This window comes from Xyrauchen texanus, chromosome 17, assembly GCF_025860055.1.
Source record: "Xyrauchen texanus isolate HMW12.3.18 chromosome 17, RBS_HiC_50CHRs, whole genome shotgun sequence".
NCBI classification, from domain to species: domain Eukaryota; kingdom Metazoa; phylum Chordata; class Actinopteri; order Cypriniformes; family Catostomidae; genus Xyrauchen; species Xyrauchen texanus.
In genome coordinates this window covers 39,089,318-39,113,953 of record NC_068292.1, presented here as the reverse complement: position 1 = coordinate 39,113,953, position 24,636 = coordinate 39,089,318, and the positions used below count along the sequence as shown (strand labels likewise).

The 24,636-nt window shown below is 38.4% G+C and overlaps 1 protein-coding gene across 26 annotated transcripts in view; it reads left to right on the top strand.

The window, feature by feature from the left end:
- The window catches only part of rims2a (regulating synaptic membrane exocytosis 2a), a 206,480-nt gene that overhangs the window by 73,651 nt on the left and 108,193 nt on the right, over positions 1-24,636 (top strand). For 25 of the 26 annotated variants that reach the window (XM_052146263.1, XM_052146242.1, XM_052146264.1 and 22 more), the window contains one exon: positions 9,363-10,165. In XM_052146263.1, the coding sequence (XP_052002223.1) occupies positions 9,363-10,165 (803 nt within the window). Of the gene's footprint in view, positions 1-9,362; positions 10,166-24,636 lie in introns of those variants that run through there. The other variant, XM_052146259.1, reaches the window with a different exon arrangement.

Sequence of the window (24,636 nt, the reverse complement as noted above, 5' to 3'; positions counted from 1 at the left end):
TTGTTCACACTTTACTTCCAAACCTGTTTATTTCCTCCTGGGCATAACAAGCAGCACGGGACGTTAATCGAAGGCCTTTGGTGTTGATTGCTCAACTTGTGCGGATGCAGTTTCCTGTGAAATGCATTTGGGCTGATCTGTCTACGCTGTTCCAGCTGATCCCAATAAGCATAATTACACACTGTTAGTCTGAAGGATTGCCGTGCTTTAGGGTGTTGATTGTGCTGTGCTGTTTGTTCATAGTTTATTATTTATATGTATCAATAATGGAATGTCTTAGTAACAGGGTGTTTCTTCAACTTTGCACACTTAGCATTGTTAACTTCTAGAAAGTAAAATCTTGTTAAAACAATTTTCACACTACATTGTTTTTTGTCCATACAAAGCAAAATACGTTCAAATTTTTACATTTGTCTACTGATAATGTTCAACAGTCAATGTTCAATGTTATTTTAGTCTTTTCTATTTTTTTTTACTTAAAATATTTAATAATAATTACTCCTTTATTTTGCTGAGGCTAATTTCAATGCTAACATTTTATGTATCGTAAATAAACACAATATTTTCACACTTTTTCACACTTACGTCCCAGTTTCAGTTGGTATCTTCAGATTTTTTTTTATTCTTAAATTAAATCTCCTCATTCTAGCTGTTATCTCTGGTATCTTTTGCATAGAGAAGCAGTTTCGTTGTGTAGCATGTTGATTTGACGAAACTTTCATTCTAGTCTTTCAGTAAATCAGCTGAAATGTTACCAGTTACCATGACGTCATGTGCTTGCCGCTCACACTCTTTGTCATCCTGTCAGTCAGCGCAAGTTAGAAATGGGCAAATAAAAATGTTTTCAACAACGAGCTAAAAGAAGCCAATCCATATCTTCCCGCAACATGTGCAATTGTAAGCAATGTGTTTTGCTGTCACTGTGAATGTTTATTTCCCCAGCAGCACGGAGGTAAATCACAAAATATCACATTCAGACAGATACACTGCACTTTTTACGTAGTACAAGCTCTTAAATGTTGAGATATGGGGATTATATTTAGAATTTAGGGTTCCAATGTTGTGATTTTTTTTGTTAAAATGTGTTCCTGACATGATAAGCCATTTCATAACTACACATGCATTATAACATCATATGGATAGAATAGGTTACATGGAATTTGTATATAGAAAAAGCTAAAATGTGGTTAAATCATGAAAAACAAAATATAAAATAAAGAATACACTTTCACAAACTATATATACAGTTAAGTGCAGAAGTTTGCATACCCTTTTTGGTTTATAAGTTTCCACACCCCTTTTAGAATTTATACAAATATAAGAGTGTGGCAGGTTGGAGGATGGGGCCAGGTCGTGATTCCGCCCACCCGGCCCCTATATATAATGCATCCTAACATATTCATATTTTCACTCATATTTTATTTTCTATCCCAACCATTGATTGATTGAAACTTAATAACACTTTATATTGTTGAAAATGTCTCCATTGCTTTTGCATTGTGAGCCGCTTTACTGTCTATTGCCTATATACGTAGCTGAATTCTAAGGTAGCATCCTAACTGAAAGTGGCCAATTTGGAACACTAAAGAGCTGAAGTCAAGTGTGGCTTTGCATATGTACCATCCCTACTTCCTGTTTCAGAACATATGTCAACACAGGAAAGAAAGTTGTGCTTTACAAACCATTTCAGATGGGCTTTAAAAGAATGGTCCAGGTTCAATACAAGTTAAGCTCAATCAACAGCATTTGTGGCATAATGTTAATTATCACAAAAATTATTTAAACTCGTTCCTCATTTTATTTAAAAAAAAAACAAAGCAAAAATTGAGGTGACTGTGAGGGACTTAGAATGGAAGTGAATGGGGCAAGGATGGATTAAGAACTGAGAGTCCCATTGGCGAGTACGCCATAGAGGCACCCCATGACATGTCACATGACTATCTTCACTTTTATGTGGTACAGGATGCTTGCCAGATTTGGTTGGATTTTTCCAATTGATGGAAGAAAAGTTTGGAGCAATGTCTTACATGGCCAGTTATATGTACTTTTTAATTATGAACTGATCCAAAATCATGCGTTATTAATAGAGATGTGCACGGTATTCAAAAAACAAAATCACTATTCGGTTATTCTGCACATGAGTTTTTTGAGTTTGTTGCACGAATTCTATCGCTTATATGTATTTAAACCATCAGCTTTGTAACCATGGGGAAACTGCACCTTATCTTTGTGTTTTGAAGCATTTTGTAAATCAGACGCAGTTCTTTCTTTCAAATAAACGCGCTGCACCTGTGAGATGCAGTTTCCCTGAGCATGCACTTGAGTGACTGTGCTCATGCTGCTGTAGTCCAGCAAGTAGAACAAAAGTATTTCACATAAGGATGACATTTATGTGAATTTATAATAGATATCTCAAAATAAATAAAAAAATAGTTGATTTGGAGCTCGAGGCCCTTTGGGTTTAGAAACCCCTGGGCAAAGGCCCAATCGGCCCAGTGGTTAATCCGTCCCTTGAATCGGTGTCAATTTTTGAACATTAAAAATACTCACTGTTTTAAAAGTATAGCCACAAGACATAAAGGATATGTGTGTAAACATGATTTTAGTGTGACAATATCACTTACAAAACCTTTCCCTGGTTTTGTCTGATTCTCCTTGCTAGAGCTTCTTGAGAGCATGCCCAGTTGGCCTGGATGCGGCTGTTTCAAAGTATGATGGGTAAATGTGATAGGAACACATGGCTGTCTGCAATGTGTTTGGGGGGGGGGGGGGGGCGTTAATGACGTTCGCACTACTGTGGCGAACAGGCTGGACGCAGTGCTTCTCCGTGTGGCGGTCTGTTCTGAAACATTTCATAGTGTACTGACCATGAGTACCAATGTGCTATCAACTGTTCTGCTAGGTGTGTATGTGAATGTGTTGTATTTTTATAAAGGTATTTTTGTAAGTTAGTGTTACTTTTTATTTATGTATACAGTACTACAGTATATGTGTTTGTGTCCATGTGTGGGTGTGCATATTTGTGTATTCACTAACAAAAAGTACCATTGAATTACTATGTTTTTACATGGTACATGGTAATACTATGTTTTGGACACACACGTGGTAATACCATGGTATTCTTTAAAGTACTTTGAAATACCATGTAAATACCATGGTAAATGAGTTCGGTAATCATTTAGTACCTTGTTGTTTTACCACCAGGTAAAACCAGGTACCACCATGTTTGTTTGGACATGTGCCAACCCCCCAACCAATTAACATGCCTTCCAAAAATTGGATGGTCATGGTTATAAATAGTCAGATTGAGTTAGCCCTTAGACAGATGGTCACAAATATTCATCAGGTGGTGCAAAATTTGGGGGGAGCTATTTCGATAATTGTTTTAATTTTTAATATTATGTCAAGCAGTTAGTCCAGTCTTGTTTTTTTTAATCAGATTAGGAATATTCCCAAGGTTAGACATTCCTTGAGTTTTAGGGATACAGAGAAGTTTATGCATGCATTTATTTAATCTCACCTGGATTATTGTAATGTCCTGTTTTAAACTGTAAATCAACATAATTTAGCATGGCTACAATCAGGACAAAACTCTGTGGGAACTATGGTATCTTAGTCAGTTTAAGCTTCTTTGCATTGGTTACCAAATTATTTAGGGTTGATTTTAAGATTGTATTAATTATTTAAACAGCATTGCACGGCTTGGCACCTGATTATTTAGCAGAAGTGCAGAAGCAAAATGTTCATTTTATTAATACTTTATGAAACAGTTTAACATCGTAGATCTCCCTGTTGTGAATGGTAGGCTGTTCCAAGATCCAGATGCTAAACTAAAGGTGGTTGACCATTTGTTGTAAAGGCCCCACGATTATGGAACTGAATGCCCTGGTACTATATTAGATCTGAAGAATCTGTGTCTGTTTTTAAGTCTCGCCTAGAAGCTAATTTTTATCGACTTGCCTTTAGTATTATGTAAATGAGTTTGTGCTACATTGCTAAAATGTGCTACTCAAAAAATGCTTTATTTGTCTGGGGACATGTGCCATGTTAATTCAATGTTTTTTGGACATGTTATTGCCATGTGTTTTTGACATGGTATTACCATCTTTTAATGAACATTGCAAAATAATAATTTTTGGACATGCTACCATGGTAACATTGTGGTTTTGGGACATGTGCCATGTTAATACAGTGGTTTTTGTTTTGGACATGGCATTACCATGTTTTTTGGACATTGTATTACCATCTTTTAAGGGCATGGTAATATCATGTTTTTGAACATGATACCTTGGTAACATCTTGGTTTTTGGGGCATTTGCCATGTTAATAAAATGTTTTTTGGACATGCTTTTACCATATTTTATATGTATGGCATTACCATGTTTTTTGGACATGGTACCATTTTAACATCATGTTTTTTGGAACATATGCCTTGTTTATACAATGCTGTTCGGACATTTTATTGCCATGTTTCCTGGACTTGGTATTACCATCTTTTATGAGTATGGCAATATCATGTTTTTTTGGACATGGTACCGTGGTAACATCATGGTTTTGGGACATGTGCCATGTTGATGCTATGGTTTTTTGTTTTGGACATGGTACCATGGTAAATTCATGTTTGTTGGAACATATGCAGTGTTAATATAATGCTGTTTGGACATTTTATTGCCATGTTTCCTGGACTTGCTATTACCATCTTTTATGATTATTGTAATATCAAGTTTTTTGGACATGGTACCATAATAACACAATGGTTTTGGGACATAAGCCATGTTAATACAATGTTTTTGTGTTGTATTGTATTGTATTGTATTGCATTGCTTTGCAGTGTATTAATACATTGTATTACCATCTTTTATGGAAATGGTTTTACAATTTTTTTGGACATGGTATCATGGTAAATTCATGGATTTCGGGACATTTGCCATGTTAATACAATGCTTTTTGGGCATTATCATGGTATATGAAGTACAATGGTAAACTGTATATCAAAGTGTAATGAAACCATCTGATACCATAACTGTATCATGTTACTTTTGGTTTAGTTTCCCTTTGGCTGTTGACCTATGAGATTTTTCATGTTAGTTTTGTGCTCATTCTGACTAAAGCCTTTGCATAAAATCCACCCATCTATCCTAGTGCAAAGCAGGCAGAATTAGACTTACAAAGATAATCGCCCATCTTAAAAAAAATTATATGAAAAAATCAGCTTGAGAGAGAAAAACACAAATTTGTGATTTGTTCAGGCTAAGAGTGCTTTTTTTTGAGGGCACACAGCTACACAGATTACGCAAAATCTGTCAACCCATGCCCTGCTGAAATGTCCACCAATCAGCATCAGGCTGAGGCATGTAATGCCGCCCCTGTCCCAGAGAAACATCTCCACCTCTGCTCACAGGTCATCCATTACCACCTGTTTCAGCCCTGCCCTGGGCTCTTGGCTCTGGGCTCCCAGCATGCTTTTCGGCTGCTATTAAGTCCGTTGGCACTGTGATTTTACAGAGATAACGGTGGGGCACTCAGAGACAGGGACTTTTAAAATTCTTCCACTAAAAAACAAATATAGAAATGTATTTTAGTCATTAGTGACATTTTCAAGATTTTTGCTGAATGTTATGTGGGACACGACCATCCCAGTGAACAGTGATTTGATTTGTGTAAGAAACTTTAGAGGCCAGAATTCATTGGACTACATTTGGACACTTGGATTTGAGATTGTTTTGGAACATATTTTTTCCCTAAACCCTCAGTGGATTCTCTTCATTCGACGCAGCCATTTGTGATATTCGTCTGTGTGGCCTCATCTCTTGAAGGTTGTAACTACCACATGAAGGTGCGTGTTGCAGCTAGTACTTCATATTCCACCACGTTTACCTAGAGTTTAGAGGCAGCCGGGGGCCCAAAGGACCATCATTTCACCTTGATTGATTTTTACTCACATGCTCTTGCTCATCTGAACAGTTGAGTCATTACGGGAGCTCATGTCTGAGATCATTACTCTGACTTAATTTTAAAACTTAGTGATATAGCCAAAACAATAAAATTTTGAATGCTTAAATATACTATCTATCTATCTATCTATCTATCTATCTATCTATCTATCTATCTATCTATCTATCTATCTGTCTGTCTGTCTGTCTGTCTGTCTGTCTGTCTGTCTGTCTGTCTGTCTGTCTGTCTGTCTGAGTGTGTCTGTCTGTGAGTGTAGGTTTAAGTGGTTTACGAGGACTTTTTTAGGTTACAAACTGGTAATTACAGGTATTATGCTATAAACATTTCTAGTGTCCCCATAATTAAAATCACTATGCGTGTGTGATTTAAAAAAAGGTTACAGATAATTTAAACAAAATAGCCATCTAAATTCAAAATGCTTAATGCCTTTATATATTTATTCATTTATTAATTTTACCAAAATTTATCATGGTTCCACTACAGTAACCAAAGGATCACCATGGTATTTTTCAAGTAAAATCATAGTAACCACAAAATGAAACAGGGTTACCAACATAGTTGCAACAATATTACTACAGTAAAATCATGGTTAACTTTATCCAGATCATATAATTCTCTCAGCTCCCTGACCTTCACTGTGACCAAATCACTGTGATGAATATAATATATAAAAGTATGACTAGAGGTGGGGTTCAAACCCATATCTCCATCATGACAATGCGTGTATGCACCATCATTACACCCTGAGCTACTACAGCAGCACATGGGGCCATAGTTTGTCATAAACTCCTGTGTTTCCACCAGACTATTGGAGTGCAAATAATCACTTAGTTCTCCATTCTTTTAACCCACTAAACATTTGACCCATTAACCAGTTGAACATCTCTGCCCCATCACAAAAAATTCAAATATGCCTGCCTTCATTTGACCAGCAGTTGACCCTTAAGAAATTTGTCATGGCTGTCTTGAGCTTCGTCTGAGCAATAGTGGGCGGTGATAGTGTAAACAGCCTTTGCCAACAAGATGGGCTATTTGCACTTAGCGTAAATAGACACTCCGTTATTTTAGTGTTACACTCTAAACTACGGCCAACATGGGTAAATATCACACTGTAAATAGATCGGTTAAGTGACATTTTCCTTCTCACCCGTCCTCCCTGTTTCCACACAGCCTCCACACCCATGAAGAAAGTATGCTGATTACCAGACACAAATTGCACAAGTTATTGTGCAGTAAGTAATAATGCTGCAAAATACTGTCTGTCTTTGCAATAGTTTACTGTAAATCTGTTCACCTGTACATTGGATGCAAATGTGCTGCCATGCTCTACTCTCAGTGATTTAAATGGGCCAGGTGGTGTTATTGATTACATGAGCATTCAAAGAACTATAAACTGATGTGTGATGTAATGCATTCGCTTGCCAGGTGTGTAGGTGTGTGTTCGTGGAAGTGATGAATAGAATAAATAATTGGAAAGCAGTAACTGTATAAATTGGAAAACAAAGAATGAGGAAAGAGAGAGTTTTCTGCACTTCTACTATGCACCAAATGTATGTTTTTTGCTGGTGAGGGGAAAGTATGTGCTTTTGACCATTGACCACATTGTCGCATACAGTACATGAAGCTAAATGTTACATTTGAACCCATAGTTAACATGACAATGTTTTAATCTGACGAACCACAGAGTGAGAGTATATTCAATGAGAAAAAATTGGGTGAGATTTTCCTGTTTTAATCCATTAGAATTGATTGGATTTTGAATAGTGGGTGTTACATACCAGAATAGAGCCAGGTATTTGTGATGTCAGCTGAAAAGGAAAGATTTATTTCCCTTTAAAATGATGTGAAACACTGACTCATGCACAATAAAACCAGGAACTCATATGAAGTAAACAGGGAAAATTTTGATTTCATGTTGATTTTACTGACCTTCACTGTGACCAAATCACTGTGATGAATATAATATATAAAGGTATGACTAGAGGTGAATGAATACGACACAAATTCTTCCTCTTCTGTTGCACAAGGGGTTGTGGGAAATAATAGCCCATAAAGGATGTATGAATGCATACTTATTAAATCCACCAGAAATAGTATAACCAGAAATGTTCTAAATATTATGATTTAGGATACATACATTTTGTCCTTCCTATTTTATCACTGATTGCCCAGATGCCAAAAAATTGACATTTACAAACTTGTCAAAATACACACCCACCCTGAATGCCATCTCAGTGGTGTTAACACACACACTGATCAGTACATTCTTGCATGTCTGATGAAAGCAACGCACACACGCACACACAGCTGCAGTGCTCTGGATTTGTGAATGGCGCAGGACTCAGAATCCGGCTGCTCTTATGAATAATGCAACATGAACACACTGGCCATAGTAAAACCCACAAGCCAAGCCCAAGGGAAGCAGAAGAGATGCTCATTAATCAGTCAATACAAGTACACACTTAAAAACAGCTCACAGATCTCTTAAGCCCCTTAAAAGGACACTAAAGATAGCACACTGCACAAACATTTAAAAACAGATGGCATTGGCTACAGAAGTGTAGTAATAGTTCACCCAATATGAAAATTCTGGCACCATTTGTTCACGCTCATGTAGTTCGAAAACCTATTCACTTTTTTCCAGAACGTGGAAGTGTTCCATATTTCATACGGGAAGCCTGTTTTGGCTATCCAGTCTCAAGTGGTTTCACTCGTATCGGTGTATGTTGCTGGCAAGATAGTGTGATGTTTAGCAAATAACATTTGTAGAAAATCGTGTAAAAAATGTATTTGGCTTCATAATGTCGATACTTTACATTTACATTTATGCATTTGGCAGACAGGGACAATCCCCCCGGAGCAACCTGGAGTTAAGTGCCTTGCTCAAGGACACAATGGTTGTGGCTGTGGGGATCGAACCACGACTAGAGAGTCGCTGGACCGAACCAGCGACTAGACTTTAGAGAGTTGCAATGACCATTTTTTTGACAGTGCCTTACCCGTCAATGTTTAAGGTGTGGGTGGATGACCATTCTCCACCTGGAATGCTCATATTGGTAGTCTTTAGATGGCTTCTTGTGTAGACCGGAACCAAAAATCAGTCCAATGGCAATTAGAATCATCACCCTGTGGTTAGCAGGGAAACTGTGGATAGAAATTTCTGTCTTCATTGCAGCACAAAATGAGATGTTTGGCAAAATGTTTGTGAATGGTGACTGTGGCTTTCATTCTGCCTAACATCTTCTTTTGTATTTCACTGTCTCACGGAACAAAGCAAGTAATTCGGGTTTGGAGCATGACATGACATCCCTTGAAGATGTTTCATGTTGGTGACTGTGCAGCTAGCATTACTGTACATTTGCTTTCATCTTGTTATTTATAAATTTGCCTGCTTTTGTGCCTGACAGGAAAAGAAGCCCTTCAGCAACCAGGTATCCAAACCAAAAATACGACCAAAGGGAGGAGAAGGCGGAGCGTTCGCAGTATGCGCCAGCAGCAGGTGGCATGCCACGATCACCGTCTGACTACGGGGCTGGAGAGCGCCAATGGCAAGGAGGCTACGCAGAGGTAGCACGGGGTGCGTACCGTGCTCGACGGGGTGGCTGGCACTCTCAGGAAGAGTACCCGCCCGAACCGGGCTTCCTGCCTGATGGCCCGCCCCTCAGCGAGCATGAGCTTCAGCGGCAAAGGCAGGAGGAGTATCAGAACCGTTACCGCAGCGATCCGAACCTTGCCCGCTACCCGGTCAAGCCCCAACCGTATGAGGAGCAGATGCGCATGCATGCGGAAGTGTCACGCTTCAGGCACGAGCGCCGCCACAGCGATGTCTCCCTGGCTTATACAGAGATGGAGGAGCCGCTGGGGCCCCTGCGTGGCCCTCACTATTTGCCGGGCCCTGAACGCACCCAACGGAGGTCCAACCACAGTCCTCCAGGCGTCGACTCCCTCTACAGGCAACAGCACCTAGATCCCATCTCAGCTATGCGGAAAAGTAAAAGAGAAAAGATGGAGAGCATGTTACGGAATGACTCACTCAGTTCCGACCAATCAGAGTCAGTCAGACCGCCGCCGCCCAAACCTCACAAGACCAAGAGGGGCGGCAAAATGAGGCAGGTATCCCTGAGCAGCTCTGAGGAGGAACTGGCCACCACACCTGAGTACACCAGCTGTGAGGACGTGGAGATCGAGAGTGAGTCCGTTAGTGAGAAAGGTAAAAATGGCGTATATAAATTATATTCACGCACACACATATTCATTGGTTCTAATAGTGAAAAAGGTCTTGCTATTGTATGTTTGTTACTAGTTTTAGAATTATTTCCATGTGCACACTTCAGCTAAATACAGCTAAATCTTCTAAGTACTTAAATAAATAAGGTGTTATCCATCAGTAAAAACTTCTCTTAGATTTTTTTGTTTGAACTGTTATAGGTGAAGTGTGAAATTTTTCAGTACTTTCGCGCTATTTGGCGCTTTGTTAATTTTCACTTTTGGCGCTATCAAATCAATGCACTGTTTGTTTGATCATCCCAACCAGTTCCACCAATGCTGTTAGTTTGAGACGGCATTATCAGTTTTACAACCAATGGCAGATGGGGGAAATGTTTGGAAATCTGTTTAAAAACTAGGTATTTTTATCTTTCCATTTGGTGCTGTTAGTACCGCATAAATTATACACTTCACCTTTAAACATACTGTGAAATGCAATAGCACATTTCTTCTTGAGAAAATACAGAATAAGTCACTGCATTGTTTGTCTTTCGCTTCTGTTCATGTACAAATTTCATATGCCTGTCAAGCTGCTAACCCCTGATTGACACTGTCAATATAAGCTGATTTTCACCCCCTTACAATGTATGTGCGTGAGTCTGAGTGTGTGTGTGTGTGTGTGTGCGGCTTTCAGCAGAACTCGTGTTTTTGCGTGTTGCCTGCAACCTCTGTATTTTTGTATGTGTGTATGCGTGTGTTGCATTCTCTCTCAGTTGTCCTGCAGTCACAGATATTACTGTGTCCTGGTTGCTTCATATCAGATATAATGAAATCTTACATAAGAGAGGGATAGCCAATTCAAGTAATTTTTATTTGTATAGCACTTTTCAAAGCAGCTTTACAGAAAATCATGCATTAAAAAAAATTAAGTCTTAGAGTGATCATTGTGTAGTATGATTAAATATGATAGCAAATTGTGGATACAAATTAAATAATTAAATAAAAAAATTATTTAGAACCCCTGTGAGCAAGCTGTAGGCAACTGTGGGAAGGAACACAAAATTCCATAAGATGTTGGTGAATGGAGAAAAATAACCTTGAGAGAAACCAGGCTCACTGTGGTGGCCAGTTCCCTTCTGGCTAAACAGAATGAATATAATGCCAATATTAGCTATTTATGTGCAGTGCTGGTTGTGGTTTAAAATTAGTTAACTAAGTAAGTGTTTGTAAAGGGATTAATGGAAAGGAGGAGGCGAGAACTGGCTTGACAATATAAATTATATTTAATATTAAAATAAACAAAAAGACACTAACACACACATAGGACGGACAGCTGCACGTAAATGCTCTCTCTCTGTCGCACCACTGTCCTCTGTCGGCCTTTATCCCTCTCTGAGGCTTGATTAGCCTGATAAGAGTGTAAAATCACGACCCGGCCCCACCCTCCGCCCTGTCACAGTGTTAAGGACCAGTGTTTAATATATATTTTTTTTTTTTAGGAACTAAGATTAATGACTAATGTCTTTGAAGTCCATCCTGGTTAACTGCAGAAGTTCACTCTGATTCATTGTCCTTTGTTAGTTGGCTGATGAAGGCTTTTGTTGGCAATTAAATTATGATCTATGTATTCCATTTCAAGAGTGTAGTCCATCAATAGACAAAGGTGATGCATGCTGAGATCAGTGAGGTGCATCGCAGTTCAACCGGCAGGTCATTTCGGTAAGGTTCGGTGGGGTCCATCCTAAATCCAAGGTTCAGGCAGTAGCATATGAAGTATCAGTTGCAGTTGGAGTTGGCATCAGTTCATTTTATGTCCATATTCAGGATTTGAATCCCAAGGTTGAGAACAAATAGAATAATATTAGCGAAGATGTCATTCAATTTTACAGATTAAAATTGATTAATTATACAGAGTTATAGATTATGATAGTTTGTTAATAGTACTGGCAGATCTAACTAAAGCAGCCTAATTGTGAGTGGATGGATAACTTAGGTGTATGCCTGGCTAAATAGATGAGTCTTTCTCGAACAGTGTTAGGGAGACTATTCCATAATTTAGGAGACAAATAGGAAAAGGATCTACCTCCTTTTGTGGATTTTGATTTTCTAGGAACTATTAAAAAGCAGAATTTCTTGATCATAATGAACGTGATGGAATATAGAGTGTCAGAAGGTAAGTATTGTGGAGATTGTTGTCAAAACTTTGTATGTAGTTAACAGAATTTTTAAATTAATACGAAATTTAACAGGTTGCCAATGTAATGACGATAAAATGAGGCTAATATGATCATATTTCTTGGTTGTGGTCAGCACTCTGGCAGATGCATTTTGAGGCAATTGAAGTTTATTTATTGAACTTGCTGGACATCCTCCCAGTATTGCATTACAATAATCTAGTCTTGAGGGCATGAACGCATGAATTCATTTTTCAGCATCAGCAACAGAGAGCATGTGTCGTAACTTAGCAACATTTCTGAGGTGGAAGAATGGTGTTCTACAAACACTGGAAATTTGATTTTCAAAGGACAGATTGGTATCAAATATAACACCCAAGTTATTTTGCTGTAGATGACGAAGGAACAGTACATCCATCGAGATTAAAATTATATTTTAGCTGCTTATTTTTTGGCCCAATAATTAGAATTAAGTTGATGGAAATTTCTGGCCGTCCAATCTTTGATTTCATTGATACCCTCTGCTAATTTTGAGAACTGTGAATTTTCATTGGGTTTAGAAGAAATATAAAGTTGGGTATCTTCGGCATAACAGTGGAAACCTATTCCTTGATTCCTGATAATATCTGCCAGGGGAAGCATGTATAAGAAGAAAAGCAGAGTAGCAACTGATCCCTTTGATTTGACAATTCCTCCTTTGCAAAGTGGTAGTAGTCTGATGACCCAAACCAACCTACTGCAAGTCCACTAATGTCGACATAATTCTCCAGCCTATTCAAGAGAATGTCGTGATCTATTGTGTCGAAGGCAGCACTAAGATCTAAAAACATTAGAAGAGAAATGCAGCTGTGATCAGATGATTAAAGCAAGTCAATTGTAACTCTGATAAGTGCTGTCTCTATACTGGGATTGGGCCTAAATCCTGACTGAAATTTTCATACCATTTCTGTGTATAAATTAACATAGTTGGGAGGACACAACCTTTTCCAGTATTTTTGACATATATGGTAGATTTGAAATTGGTCTGTAATTAGCAAATTCTCCAAGATCAAGCTGTGGCTTCTTAAGAAGGTTTATAGCTGCCATTTTAAAGTTTTGTGGGATATGTCCTAAGGATAGCGAGGACTTAGCAATATTAAGAAGAGGTTCTGAGATTACAGGGAATACCTCTGTTAAGAGATTAGTTGGTATTGGATCTAACATACATTTTGTGACTTTAGATTTTTTTTTAAACTTTTTTTAACTCTTCATGACCTATGACAGCGAAGGATTGAAGTTGTTTGTCAGGAAAATTATGAGACACTGTTTTCTGAGGTGCTGTGACAGTTGATTGCATAGTTCCAATTTTATTTTTGATTATTTAAATTGTATTAGTAAAGAAATTCATGAAGTCATTACTATTGTGCTACTACGGAATATCTGGTTCCGTCAATGATTTTGTCCTAACCAATTTAGCCATGGTACTGAATAAACACCTAGGATTGTTGTGGTTATTTTCTATGAGTTTGCTAAAATATGCTGACCTGGCAGCTTTTAGTGCCTGTCTGTAGCTACATACACAATCCTTCCATGCACCGTGAAATACTGTCATGTTTATTCTGTTGGTTCCTGTTTTTTGTGTCTTCAGTTCTAGTTATTTCATAAAAGACACGAAATAACCAACAGAATAAACATGACAAATACGTCTAATTTTGTATTCCTCCACTTTTGCTTCATTTTCTGAGCTGCTCTCTTGAGAACATGAGTGTGATCATTGTACCATGGTGTGGGGCATTTTTCTTGAATTTTTTTAATTGAAGGGGGTCGACAATACCAAGAGTGCTAGAGAAGACTGTATTTTATATTTTCTGTTATTACATCAAGTTCTTTTGAATACTTACTGAGTATTTCTGGAAGATTATTAGTGAAGCTATCTTTAGTGGTTGAAAGAATAGTTCTACCTGAATGATAGCATGGTGTAGATTGAGTAACATTAGCTGATCTCAGCAAACAAGAGACAAGGAAATTATCTAAGATGTCATTGCTCTGCGGTAGAATTTCTATTGTATCAACATCAACTAAATATGACAGAATTAAATCAAGCGTATGGCAATGAGTTCACATTTTGTCTGACTCCAAGAGAGTTGAGAATATCGATAGATGTTAATCCCAATGTATAATTTTCATTCTATATGTGAATGTTGAAGTCACCAACAATTAAAGCTCTATCCACAGTAACTACTAGATCTACTAGATTGCATGTAAAAGAGAGAAAGAAAATGACAACAATTGTGAGAAATAGAGATTAGATTATTCTGTAGTGTGATAAAATGCAATAATTATGCTTACCTAGTGTATCACGCTATTTGCATAGCATTATGCAAATATCAAACTCTATAGACTGTAACAGTTTGGTTCCAGAAGGAAAAATCCCATTCATTTTCTCCACTGGATTATTATTGACAATTTATAAACCTTTAAAGACAGAACTACTGTGTACCAATTAAAGTTGTTAATTGGTACATGCTTCTGCATAAGCCATCAGTACTGTACATGCTATTTCAACTTCATTTTTTTTTTAAATATTGTTTATATACTTATCAACAACTTTGAATTAATACCTTTAGATTTTTCCATTGTTTTTTAGTTTGATTTCATCACTCACAATGCTTCATGGGATTGTTGTTTATTTTTAAGTACACAGTCTTAAACTGTAATTTTGTCTTTTGTCTGATTTTTAAATACTTTTTTGCTTTAAATAAAATGTTATAATGTTAATGATACACCTTAGAGCTGGTTGGTTGGTATAACTCTTTTATGAAATCCCTATGGAAGAAATTAATGGGAAAATGACTTCCTGAAAAAGTGTGCAGACACTGTTTTAACTAATTTTTCATGTAATCCATTCTCCAGATTTTCTACTCAAAACAGTGTAGAAAATGAGAAGAAATGTGAAGATTCTCTTTGGGTCTGCTTGTGAAGTTCCATTTAATTTAGACCATTTAAGTTATCTGTTTTATGGCAGGACTGTCTGTTTATATGACCAATGTTAGGCAGGAGGAGAGTTCTGGTAAAACAGGAGACCTGTTTAAAAACAGTCATTATTTTAGCAATTCTTTTTGATGCCGTAGGGGGCCAAGAAATTACACACAAAAGCATTAAAATCCTTTCAACAGTGTGAGACGGTAAACACCAAACAATATATTGGCTGACATAAAAAAATGAATGGGATTCTCTTCATGTGTGTCATCACATGTAACGGGGAACACAAAATACCAGACGATAGGTAGAGATGAATTAGGAAGGCTTTTATTATATAAACGTCCTAGGGACAAAGCCCAGCACACAATTGTATATTAATGATGTTTAGCTTTTGCAGGATTCACAGTCACGCTCATAGCAGAGAAAAAGAGGTACAGCCTGCTCTGAATGTTAGGTATGCTTTATTAACTCAAATTTATGAGAGGACAGAGTTCTGCTTCTGTTTTTTGGCATCTACTGGGCTGTTGTGCAAATAAAATGTATTTATTCTTTGACTTTCCTTTATCCCTCCCTTCTTTTTTTTTCTTCTCCTCCCTACCCAGTAGGTGGCGATATACAGGAAACAAAAACAAAAGAAGATTAATTCGGTCCACTTGTGAATGTGCTTAGGAGGGCTAGATGAAAGTGGAGATTTATAGTAAATAAGGACTTATATATTAATCTGTTTCTCACCCACACCTATCATATCACTTCTGAAGACATGGATTTAACAACTGGAGATATTTTTATGCTGCCTTTGTGTGCTTCGAAGTTTTAGTCACAATTTACTTGCATTTTTTGGACATACAGAGATATTCTTCTATAAATGTTTGTGTTCTGCATAAAAAAAGACAGCCATACACATCTGGGATGGCATGAGAGTGAATAGATGATGAGATAATTTATATTTTTGAGTGAACTATTCCTTTAAAGCTTAAGTGTGTAATTTCTGTGCCACTAGTGACTGTTTCCAAACACTCCCCCATTTGCCATTTCTCAGCTAGTCCTGCCCCAATCTCGCACCATTGGTTAATTCAATGTTGACATAGGGATGAAAGGTGTAAACACTGAGCCTCTGTGGCGCTTTAAACATTGCTCTGTTTGTTTTAGTCACCCAACAGTGACTCAACCAGTAGTATGAGTTTGGGGTGGGACTATCAGTTTTTCACCAATGACGGATGGGTTGCCTGTTAGCCTATTTTTTGTGGCTCTAGTTTAAAGTTCAATTAGGACCTAAAAATGCAGTAAACACAATATCCAAAACTTGAAATCACTGTCAAGTTATTATACAGTTTGTATATTATGCTTCCTGTTCTAAATGCAGGTTTTGACATTATTTGTTTTGCTGTCTGACTGTCTGAAGATCAGACATAATGAGGTGAAAGCAGGTTACCATTGCATCCGTTTGGCTGCAGGCCTGTTTTCAGATCAGATTAGGCCATTGTGTTTGGCTCTTGGCTCACTCAGAATTCAGACCTGCTCTCTGACATAGCCAAAATACTTCGTGTGATTCAGGCTGATTTATTTAATGGACAATAGTATGCACTGTGATTAGGGGCGGAGCTTAACCATATCCTCCAAACAAACACCATGCTACACATTCCTCATGAGATTTTAGTGCAGCATTCTTCTCTCCTTGTTTTCCTCTCTGCTGATTGGCAGATGTGCAGAAAAATAGGTAAATAGTTGTGAAATAGAGCAGTTAGTATTAGTGTCCACAAGGTTATAGTCACATTTAAAGGTGAAGGATGTGATTTCCCCACCATTTCAACCATTTTTGTGGTGTGGTCAGCAGCTGATGTTCTGGGACGCTCCTAGATGGCTACAGAGGATTTCACTTGCTCATCGTCAAAATTACACTACATATCACCTCCAAATACACTAGTTTCAGACCAGCTTCCAAGGCACCATAATGTCATGTCTAACATTAAAAAAACGTAATCAAGTGAGCTAAACAAGTTCTTATTTCTCAGTAGAAATAATAATAAAAAAAGACATTTGCATTAATTTACTTATTTTATCCACTCTATCATACAACACTGACTGCATTTACTGTACATGCACACCTACATGCTTATTCAAAAAATAATAAGGAAACAATAAAGGAAAACCATTTAAGAAATAACTAAAACCCTTTTACATGGGATTTGAAATAATCAGGTACAACCAGTAAGAACACTGGGAAGGTGATTACATGCAACACGGAATCTGTTCATTGAATGCGAAATCGGGGAAATGGGAAAAAATCTACCTGTCTTGGTCTTGCTTGAACCATTTATGACTATACCCCGATCAAAGGAAAGAGATTCAAGGCGTTTACATAACCACGCACATTTACGGGTTTTTAAGCATAATCGATAAGATCATGCATGTAAACACGCTCAGTGGTAGCAAAGGATTCATCTATGCTTAAAAATTTATTTAGAAACTGCCTTCTTACTTCCTTATGTTGCCTGTGAAGAAATAATTTATTTTAAATCTTTGTCACAGATATCTTCGTTTTTTCCATGCCATGCCAAGGGTAACCAATCAGGCTGTGTCTTCGGTTGAAGGCGAAGCTGTATTCTTCGAAACGTTCACAGAGAGAAATATCAATACTAATTTTATGATTGCACGGCATGTCACTTTGTTCTGTCTGTCTTTCCTCTCCTGTCCCCTTCACTCTTAGTAAAAACAGCATCAATAATTAATGATCCAATTAATAGATTACACTGGGTTTTTATTGTGTTGTCAGAGTGATGGAGAGCTGTGCGCTAGCGGCCTGGGAGCTGTGCTCAGGCCTGTATCAGCACTTCAGTCTCCTGCTGAGATCACAAGAGAGAGTAAGAGGGAAAGAGATGCAAGTAAGACCGCGATCACGCTTTTGCAACCAGCCTGAGAGAAACGAGACACGCCAGTGCTCCAGAGGAATAGCACAGACCCTTTCTGTGTTTCTAATATTCTTTTGGATATTGATGGCATGCATAGCTCTTTTTAGAATACTGAATGGATTGCTAGAGGAGTCATACCTTTTTTGTGTGCATACTGCGTTATTTTCCCAATTTTTCTGCATGAATTCTCATAAATCTGGTCTTCTCTGTCAGTACCACTGGAGTTTTGAAGTTTAGTGTAATTAGCCGGGCCGCAGCTGGCCAAATAAATGCCCTACGCAGTGTTCCAGGTGGATGATGGGGTTTGGGGTTATGTTTTGCGTGATATGAGTGTGAAGCGGTCGTCTGTGTTCCGCAACTGCTTTCGTGTCTGGTAGCCGGTGGACTTTCTGGTGCCTCCCTAGGGAGTTGGTGCCCTATGCAGACTGCGTAGTGTGCATGTAGGGAGCAGCATTACAGGTAATGAGTCTAATATGTAGATCAGTGTCTTGGTTTTCAAGCTGATGTATGGTTGGTTGTTCTGTACATCTGAAGTTTAAGAGATGTCTAGCTGATATCTCGAGACTGAACTCTTGCATAGGCCACATAATTTCATATCTAATAATAATTTCATTTCTGATGATGTCAAAAGTGGTGATATTTCTAATGATGTCATATCTAATAATATGATATATCATATCTCACATCTCATGATGTCATACATAATTGTTTCATATTTGATGTCATAATTTCTGCTGATGTTATATGACTTCAAATTTGATGTTGTATTGGATTTCTTAATATCTAATGGTATATCTGATGATGCCATATCTGATGAGGTCATATCTGATGATGTCCATCCATCCATCCATCTTCAACCGCTTATCCGAAGTCGGGTCGTGGGGGCAGCTACTCCAGCAGGCGTTCCCAGGCCAGTGTGGAGATGTAATCTCTCCACCTAGTCCTGGGTCTTCCCCGAGGCCTCCTCCCAGCTGGACGTGCCTGAAACACCTCCCTAGGGAGGCGGCCAGGGGGCATCCTTACCAGATGCCCAAACCACCTCAACTGACTCCTTTCAACGCAAAGGAGCAGCGGCTCTACTCCGAGCTCCTCACGGATGACTGAGCTCCTCACCCTATCTCTAAGGGAGAAGCCCGCCACCCTTCCGAGGAAGCCCATTTCGGCCGCTTGTACTCGCGACCTAGTTCTTTCGGTCATGACCCAACCTTCATGACCATAGGTGAGGGTAGGAACAAAAATTGACCGGTAGATCGAGAGCTTTGCCTTCGGCTCAGCTCTCTTTTCATGACAACAGTCGCGATAGAGCGAGTGCAATACCGCCCCTGCTGCCCCGACTCTCCGGCCAACCTCCCGCTCCATTGTCCCTCACTCGTGAACAAGACCCCGAGGTACTTGAACTCCTTCACTTGGGGCAAAACCTCATTCCCTACCTGGAGTAGGCACTCCATCGGTTTCCTGCTGAGAACCATGGCCTCAGATTTAGAGGTTCTAATCCTCATCCCAGCTGCTTCACACTCGACTGCCAAGCGATCCAGTGAGAGCTGAAGGTCACGGACCGATGATGACATGAAGACAACATCATCTGCAAAAAGCAGCGATGAGATCCCCAGCCCACCGAACCGCACACCTTCCCCACCCCGACTACGCCTCGATATCCTGTCCATGAATATCACAAACAGGATTGGTGACAAAGCGCAGCCTTGGCGGAGACCAACCCCCACATGGAATGAACTCGACTTTGTGCCGAGGACCCGGACACATCTGATGATGTCATTTAATGTAAAATGTCATTGTTATATTTAATGTGGTCATATCGAATGGTCTGATGATGTCATACCTAATTATGTCATATCTGGTGATGGTATATGACATTGAATTTCATAATTACAGTATCTAATGATGTCATTCTTGATTATGTCATGACATTACATTTGATGATATCATGCCTGATGACATCAGACCTCATTATGTCATATTTGATTATGTTATATAATGTTAAATTTGAGGATGTTGTATCTGATGTGGACACATTCACCTGTTTTGGTGACATCACTGTTTCCCACAGCCGCCATATTTGTGACCATCTGTGGAAGGAAACAATGGCGGTGAATGGAAAAACACCCCACGGAAAACACGGAAGTGAACGCTGGCATGCTTGTCCACCGCTACTATACCGATGTATTGTTGTGCTTGTTTTGTTTTTATTCGACTGTTGCCGCTACTTCGCTTAGATTTAAATTGTATCTCATCGATCTGTGATTGCCTTGGGATCTTTATGAATGCCATGGTGTTGGTTATTGCGCTACTCACCTTTGGAATGATCTCGCTCTACAGCTAAGAATCTGCTTGTTCAGTTTATGTGGCGGAAGCGTTGAATCGTCACGGGATCACCTTCAGATCTGTGGACTCATATTCGCGTACTGGAATACTCTCCTGTGAAACTGTGTCAACCACAATGGAACCTTCAACTACAGCCTCCTCTCCTGTTAAAATGGCATTAATTAATGCCAGGTCTCTTTCTAACAAACCCTTTGTTTTGAATGGCTTTTTTAGTTGTAAGGATTTTCACTTTATATTCTTGACAGAAACCTGGCTAAACAATGGCAATGTCATCCCTTTGGGTGAACTGACTCCTGCTTACTGTACCTACTATAATTCTCCAAGGTCTGTTGGCCGCGGTGGTGGTCTAGCTACTGTGTTCAGGAATCATTATCACTGTAGACTTTTGCCGGTAAATGGATTTTCAAGTTTCGAAGTGCAGCTAATGAAAATTAATCTAACATGTCCTGTTCTCTGTGCTTTAGTGTATAGCCCTCCTAAATATCACATGGATTTTATTTGTGAATTCTCAGAACTCTTATCATCTCTGGTACCTCGTTTTGACAAGCTGTTGATTCTGGGAGATTTTAATATTCACATGTGCTGCGAAACACAACCTCTAGTCAGGGATTTTTTATGTATGGTGAATTCCTTTAATCTCACACAGTTAGTTTCAGGCCCTACTCATGTAAAGGGAATTAACATCTGTTCTTCATGTGACCAATCCTGAAGTAGTAGATTCTGGAATCTCTGACCATAGTTTTGTTTTATTTGAGTCTGTGCTGCCACATTCTGTACCTCTACCCCCCTGTGCACCGGCACCTCACTTGTGCTATTCATTCTTCCAAAGTTATGCAGTTTTCAGAGGTGTATGTTTCTGCTTATCTGTCTCATATCACTGATGTTATTACTTGTACTTCAGACACCTCACAGTTGGTTGAAGCCTTTAACACAACTTGCACTGCCATTTTAGATCAGGTTGCTCCTTTAAAGTCACAGAGATGTAAAAATGGGTCAGGCATCCAGCCTTGGCTTAATGAGCATTCTCGCTCTGTTAGGCAGGAATGTAGGAAGGCAGAGCATAAGTTGTAGAAGGATAAACTTAAGGTTTAATTTGAAATGTTTTGTGATTCCTTAAAGCAGGATAAAGTCTCTGTCAAGACTGCAATATCGAATTACTTCTCTGAAATAATTGCTAAAAATGCCCATAGGCCTAAGATAATTTTTAATACAATTGATTTTGTTTTGAACCCTTCCCCTGTGGGCTATCCTGATGCAACCCCTGAGACACGTGAAAAGTTTCTTTAATTTTTTATTGACAAAATTCAGGACATTACAATACATATCATGGGCCCAGTTGTGATACACTCTGAACCCACTCTGCCTTCCAGTTCTTTCAGTCACTTTGACCCTGTCTCATTTGCCCAACTGTCAGATATAATTTTGTTAATGAAACCTACTAATTCTCCCATTGATGTCATACAATCATGGCTTCTCCAGGATGTTTTTATTTCTGTTGCCCCCATTATGCTGGCCATATTCAACAGTTCTTTGAGAAATGGACTGGTCCCTGCCAGCTTTAAGCATGCTGTGGTTCAGCCTCTGCTGACCCTACATTTTTTAAGAATTATAGACCTATTTCAAAATGTTTCTGTCCAAATTCTTGGAAAAGGCGGTTTATTCGCAGCTCTATTCTTATCTAACCACCTCCAACATATTTGATAAATTTAAATCAGGCTTTAGGTCACTGCATAGTACTGAGACTGCACTATTAAAGGTGACCAATGATATTTTAGTCTCCCTGGATTCTGGCAACGGGACCATTTTAATCCTTTTAGACCTCAGTGTAGCATTTGACACAATCGATCACTCCATTCTTTTAGATCGTCTTGAGAAGTTGGTTGGCATCCTCATATCTTAAGGAAATAACTTTTTCTATCAGTATTGATAATCACATCTCTTCCACAACACTGATCACATGAGGTGTTCCACAAGGCTCCATGTTGGGTCTTCTGCTTTTTTCTCTGTATATGCTTCCTTTAGGCTCTATCTTTCAGAAGTACAGTGTAGCCTATCATTGTTATGCTGATGACACACAATTTTACCTTCCTGTCAGGTTTTATTTATTGTGCAGCACTTTGATTACAACATTTGTTGTTTTTAAGTGTGCTTTATAAATTAACTTGAACTTGAACCAGCTTGGATGGTCCTTTTCTTCTTTGGCCTGTAGAACACAACGGCTGTGTTTTCAAAAACTATTTGAATTGTGGACTCTTCAGACCAAAAAACATGGTTCCACTGTTCTATTTCCCATCTAAGATGAGACTGAGCCCAGAGAAGTCTTCAGTGCTTCTGGACAGTGTTGATGTATGGCTTCTGCTTTGCAGAGTAAAGTCTTAACTTGCATCTGTGAGTGCAGAAACGAATGGTGTTGACTAACAAAGGTTTACTAAAATTATCCCAAGACCATGTTCGTGATATCTATTACAGATGCATGATGTTTTTTTAAGACGCTGATGTCTGAGGGATCAGAGATCACGCACATTCAGAAGTGGTTTTCCTCTTGCCCTTTACGCACTGAGATTTGACCAAATTCCCTGAATCTTTTAACTATATTGTGCACTGTAGATGCCAAACTCCATCCAGTTTGTCTTTGTGGAACATTGCTCTCAAAGTGCTGGACAAGTTTCGAATAATCCTTGCTCTTAAAGAACTAGGCTGTTTTTGGAGGCTCCTTATATACTATGACACGATTGCCTCACCTGTTTAGCATCTCCTGTTTCACATGGCCTTGTTATTTTAACTCGTCAAATTGTTATTAGTCTTAAATTGCCCTTGTCTCAACTTGTTTGGAGTGTGTTGTAATCATCTGATTTGATTGCAATGAAAACAAACAATGAAATTCACAAAGTAAAATATCATATAATGTTTAGTTGTAGTGATTTCAATATATCAAAGGGTGACTATAATTTTCAAATACAAAATTTTGTTTTTTATTAGCATTGGTTATACTGTCCCAACTTTTTTGGGGTTGTATTTTAAATTGAAATTCCATGTTTTTTAAAAACAGTTTGAAAACAAATATATAAAAATACGTATTAAATGGAAGTGTATGCTCCTCCAGTAAAGTAACAGTAATAATTTACTGACGAAATCAAATCAGACATGGCATTTGACAACAGGATAATATTCCCCTATAGCATTATTATACGTAATATTCAGCCTGATATATGAAAGATTAATACGGCAATATCATTAAACCTTAATTTTCACTCACGCAGTCAGAGTAGATTACTCTCATGCGTCAAACGGACAGTCGATCTCGCGCGCTGAAAAGGTGCATCTCGCTCCCCCTCCTGGTTTCATTTTTTGCAGTTTAGTCAAACTCATTGTACAACACCTGTGGCTGCTAGTGTGCAGTCATATTCAAGAGCTCCTTGTGTGCAATGAAGCGATTTCCATTTGTATGCCTGCGTTACATAGCTTAGCACATCACGCGTATTGATAGAACAGACACTAAAATAATTGAACAGGAAAAAATTTAAACATGATGTGCATCATCCAATTTTTGATGGTATATCTGATGATGTCATATCTGATGATGTCATATGTTGTTTAATTTGATAATTGTATCTTTTGTGATCACATCGAATGGTGTATCCGATGACACCGTATCTGTTGATATAAATCCTCATGATGTCATTTCTGTTAATGTCGTATGACGTTAAGGTTTATTATGTTGTATCTGATGTGGTTATATAGAATGGCATATCTGAGGACAACATATCTTAAGATGTTATATGATTTTAAATTTGATGATGTTTATCTGATGTGGTCATGAAGACAAATAGAATGGTATATGATGTCATATCTGATTATGTCAAATTTGATTGTCATATCCAGTGACGTCACATTAGATGATGCTATATTTGATGACATCACATCTCTCTCCAAAAAGCAGGAGCATGGTTTAAGAAATTTAAACTGCATAAAGTGCCTGTCTACTACATTTGTGACTCAAGCCAAGTCTGGCTGCTTTTGTATTACTTTTCTTTTCCTCCTCAAGTTTTAAATGAATGGCATTACTGCCTAATCCCTAAATCTTTTAAGAT